Source organism: Pygoscelis adeliae, unplaced genomic scaffold (assembly GCF_000699105.1).
Source record: "Pygoscelis adeliae isolate BGI_AS28 unplaced genomic scaffold, ASM69910v1 Scaffold584, whole genome shotgun sequence".
Taxonomy (NCBI): domain Eukaryota; kingdom Metazoa; phylum Chordata; class Aves; order Sphenisciformes; family Spheniscidae; genus Pygoscelis; species Pygoscelis adeliae.
Window position 1 is genome coordinate 254449 of NW_008824602.1, and position 4609 is coordinate 259057.

The 4609-nt window shown below is 63.1% G+C and overlaps 1 protein-coding gene across 1 annotated transcript in view; it reads right to left on the minus strand.

Annotated features, from left to right (window-relative positions):
* The window catches only part of ABCA2 (ATP-binding cassette, sub-family A (ABC1), member 2), a 45863-nt gene that overhangs the window by 14200 nt on the left and 27054 nt on the right, over positions 1-4609 (minus strand). Inside the window, exons 26-33 of the mRNA XM_009322346.1 lie at positions 4477-4609; positions 3845-4029; positions 3623-3743; positions 3063-3353; positions 1757-1975; positions 1470-1572; positions 760-1088; positions 11-198 (exon numbers count right to left, since the gene is read on the minus strand). The exon at positions 4477-4609 is cut by the window's right edge and continues 3 nt beyond it. Of these exons, the coding sequence (XP_009320621.1) occupies positions 11-198; positions 760-1088; positions 1470-1572; positions 1757-1975; positions 3063-3353; positions 3623-3743; positions 3845-4029; positions 4477-4609 (1569 nt within the window). The remainder of the gene's footprint in view (positions 1-10; positions 199-759; positions 1089-1469; positions 1573-1756; positions 1976-3062; positions 3354-3622; positions 3744-3844; positions 4030-4476) is intronic.

Consider the following 4609-nt stretch of genomic DNA (forward strand, 5'->3'; position numbering starts at 1 on the left):
GGTCCGAGGTTGAGAGCAGGTACTCGGAGACGTTGCGCCCTGTGATGGCTGCCAGGAGGATGTCCCTCACCACCTTCATCTGCGGGGGATGGCCCCCCACGCCCCTGGGGCAGGAGAAGCCAGTCCCCTGCATGGAGCACGTGCACTTGATGGGCTCATGGACGATGCGGGGCAGGGCAGGGGCTGAGGTCACGGTCTCTGAGGAGCAGAGAGGGCAGCTCACAGCCAGGCTCCTGCCTGCCCCAGCTGCCTGGGACAACATGGGGGCGAGAGGCTGAGCTGAGGCGTCCTGGCTGGGCAGAGAGGGAGCACTCTGCCCCATGGCCAGAGCCCGGTCTGCGAGAGGGCTTTTGTGTCCTGGTGACCAAGAGGAACGAAGAGATGGATGTGGGGAAAAACTTTGGGGGGACAGAAATGGTTCAGAGAGGGGGCATGAAGTGTGGCTGGAGAAGGCAATGGCTGGGGACCGCGGCCCAGCAAGGGTGACACAAGGCTGGCCACAGGGCTCTCGATGGTGTCACCATCCCAGGGAGCTCCGACTGGCACTGCCGGGGCTAAATGGGGAGCGGTGCTCCAGGGCCACCACCAGCCCCGAGCCAGAACTTCAGCCCAGCAATGCGATGCTCTGCTGTGGCGAGGGCAAACTGATAGGCACTTCCAGGGGTCCCTGGAGCTGCTTCTGCAGGGGAGATATATCATCTCCCTGCCGGAGATGAATCCCAGGCCTGGACACACCTGAGCACCAAGCGCAGATGATACCTTTGATGGCAGAGGAGAAGGTCGTGGAGTTCCAGGCATGGAGCAGGTCCTCATCCACTGAGATGGGGTAGTCGGAGGGAGCTGGGGATGGAGGCAGCGGCACAAAGTTGGAGAGTGGCAGGCCCTGGGTGAAGGAGTCGATGCACATGGCGTCGAAGTACTTGGCCGCCAGCATCTTGGACTCGTTGCTGTTGAGGTTGAGGGTCTGCATGGGCTGGTCCAGCGTGTTGTTGAAGGCTGTCTTGAGCACGCAGGTGGCCCCCACGCCAGAGGGCAGGTGGAAGGTGTTCACCAGCTGTTGGGGACTGGCATCGGGAGACAGCCTGATGCTGTGGGAAGAGGAGCAGGTGAAGAGGAGCAAGGAGCAGGAGACATGGGTCTCACCACCTTGGCCATCTTCTGTGGTCCTCCCTGAGGCCTTGGCACTTATCATGGCTGAATGGGCACAAACAGCCCATGCCTGGCATGAGCTGAGCTGCCAATCGCAGCCAGCGCCAGGGCTGGCACCTCTCCTAGAGACACCCTGGGGAGGATGGAGGCTGCTTTCTGCAAGGGGACAAGGCACCGGCCAGACTCTGCTCCAAGCCTGAGCCAGCCCTGGCGCCAGCCCCACTGTGGGCTGCCCTCCCTGCTGCCCCCCATCGCAGTCCCAGGGACAGAGACAGGGATGGGGCATGGGACGCTTATCAACAGCGAGCAGCAGCTCTCACCGGTACTCACGCCGCTCCTCGTTGGCGTAAGGAATGAAGTTGCCCTTGGGTTGCGTGTAGTTGTGGTACTGCGATGGCGAGAGGATGAGGGGCGGCAGATCACCTGCGAGGACAAGGACAGGAACCCACTCGCACCTGCAAGCACTGCCGCGCACAGGCAGACTGGCCAAGCGCCCACAAGACTTGTTGTCATCCTCCCCCCAGCCAGTGTCCCCACCGGCCACACTGGGGCAGGCAGAAAGGGTCACCAGTAGCCCCCAGCACGCGGGTGGGTGGCTCGCATGCACCTATTTCGGGCACGGAGAGCGCCACCGTCATGGCCACGCAGACGAAGAAGGCGGGCAGAAGGATCTGTGAGAAGAGGGCCTTGGTGTTGCGCTTGGCACAGTGGAAGCGTTTGACGATCAGCCCATGGAACTGGCGCAGCTTCAGCCACGAGCCCTCCAGCTTGAAGCTCCCCTGCCCGGCCAGGTCACGGTCCTCCGCCTCCACCTCCACCTCTTGCTCTGGGAGGGGAGAATGATGTCAGCCCCCCGGCACAGCTGCTCCCACACCTGCCTTGGCCTCCGGGGAGCTGAGCACCGAGCTGGGCGCAGCCACCCCAAGGGACAGGGCAGCACCCAACCCTGACGGCCACTGAGCCACAGCAGCACCGTGGTATGAAGCGAGGCAGTTGGCTGGCAGGTTCCTCTTGGCCCAAAATGGGAAACTTAGACAATAGTTTTAAAAAAACAACCTAAATTGGTGCTTTTTGGCAGAACCCGTCCATTTTCCTATCAGCTCTCCCAGCTGACGAGCGGTCAGCAGTCAAGAACGGGGGACAGGACATGGGCAGGGGGGCCTGCAAGGCAGCGGGCGCAGGGCTGGGGCTCAGGGAGCTGTGCCGCGGCATTGTCTCGGCTCTGCCTCCTGCAACCCAAATCACAATGCTCAGAGCAGCCCTGGCCGGGGAGGCAGGGTGGCACATCCCTGAATTAATCACGACAGGAGCTGCTGGGATAACCCAAAAAAGAATTCGTGAATAAAACAGCAGCCTCAGGGCGCCTGCCTGCATCCTCCATCCTCCAGCAACCCCAGCATCTGGGCAGGGAGAGCCCCGAGCCTGGCTCAGGGTATGGAGGACGAAGCCACCAGCTGAAAGATGACTCCGTGCCCAAGGGCCAAGAGGAGACAACCTGACCAGGCGCCAGCACAAGGAGCAAGCGCGTTAGTGGGGCGAGTCTGCAGGGTGGCACTCGTGGGATCCGAGGGAGGCAAAGGGCAGAGCTAATGCCAGCTGTGCCTGTGCCCACTGGCTCTGTGTCTCAGCATGGGACTCCCCCACACACGTGCTACCAGTTTGGGGGTGCAAACTGGTGGAAGCACCTGTTTCCAGCCCTCCCACCCAGCCTGCGGTTCTCTGGGCACAGCGTCAGTGGATGCATTATCAGACCCCCTGCGGGGTCTTGCCCCAGCAGTCATGGCCCCCCATCCCCAGCATGTCCGCCTGCCCAGGTGCAGGGACGGGCACTACCACCGCCCCGGCTACCCTCCGTGTCCCAGCTGAGCACCTCCCCCAGACCCTGCCGCTGGCTGGGCGCCGGCGGCACGAACCTTGCAGACTGATGTTATCAGGGTCCTGCCGGTTATCGAACAGGGGTGCGTAATCCCCAAAGAATTCGGAATAAGCCCCACCTTCGTCGCCCCGCACGGAGCCCACCGAGGAGGCCGAGCGCAGGGATGCCTGTGACTGCGCCAGCTTGGAGCAAGTCACCAGGTTGCTGAGCTCCACCTCGGGCTTCTCCAGCACGGCTGCTTCAGCCAGGGGCTCCCCGTTGGCCTCTGGCTTCGGGCCCAACTCAGGGGCAGGTGGCCGCAGGGCGTCCTTCTTGGACTCCTTCATGTCTGGAAGAAGAAGAGAGGTTGCCGCTGGCCATGCCACCCTTCACCGTGGCGTGGCACGGAGCGGGGACGGATCTGTTCTGCAAACCCAAAGTGGAGCAGAGGCCGGCTGCCCTTGGCCGGGCTGGGCTCCGCTGGAGACCACTCCTCCCCTTGGGAAAGGAGACTCCTGCGGCAACGCGCAAGGGGAGAGGAGCCACCAAGCCCACGCAAAGGCACACAGCCCCTCTCCAGCCCCAGCAGCACTGTGTGTCCCCCCCCGCCACCCGTACCCACGTCGCTGTTCTCCAGAGACTGGTCCTCCTCGGACACCTTCAGGAAGACCTCCTCCAGCGTGGTGTCCATCAGCCCGAAACTGGTGAGGTCCAGCTCCTCCAGGCTCTGCTCCAAGTGCTGCAGAGGCAAAGCGCTGCATGAGGAGGGCAGGAGGTGCCCGCAGCGCCGTGGCCCCCCACAATCACCTGCCTGCCCACCCCGCCAGCCCCCGCGGTTACCTGGAAGAGCCTCTCGAAGCAGCCCTTCTTGACGGCCTCGCTGGGCAGGATGTAGGAGAGCTCAGTGTTGGTGTCAGAGATGAGGAGGCAGGAGGCCACGTATTTCTTGATGAACTGGGAGACGCGGGGCTCGGAGCAGGGGCTGACAGAGGAGTGGGCCGGGGGGCTGTGCGGCTGGCCTGGCTCTGTGGCAGAGGAGCAGCACTGGTCAGTCACTTCTCACCCGGCCTCCCACCAGGACCCACCACGTCCACCCTTACACCCCAGTGCTGCGGGGGCTCCTTCAGTGTCCATTGCGGGGTGCTGGCAGCTTCCCAGCCGCCCTGCCTGGCCTGGGGAAGGTGTACTGCACCGTGGCCCACTCTGGGTATCTTGGTGGGTAGCCCGCAGGCCGGACGGAACCAGCACCTGGAGGCAAATGCCACTACACAGGGTCTAATCCGGGACCCAGATGGGGAGAAATCAAGGCTGAGCGATGCCACCTCCTACACCCCTGCCCCGTACCCCTCCGCCCTCCACGTGGCCTAAGGAGACTTGGGGTCAGAGCACTTGGGTATTGACCTCTTTGCTGGGCTAAAGAAGGGCTGGTCCCATCTACTCCTCTAAACACAGAGTCCCTCTGCCACCCAGACCTGTGCCATTCCTGGTGTCCGACTGCTTCTTCACCACTGTCAGCTTGTAGCCGTCACCATAGGTGCTCTTGAGGAAGGGCGGGGAGCCGCAGCACTTGAGCTTGCCATGGGAGATGATGGCAATGCGGTCACC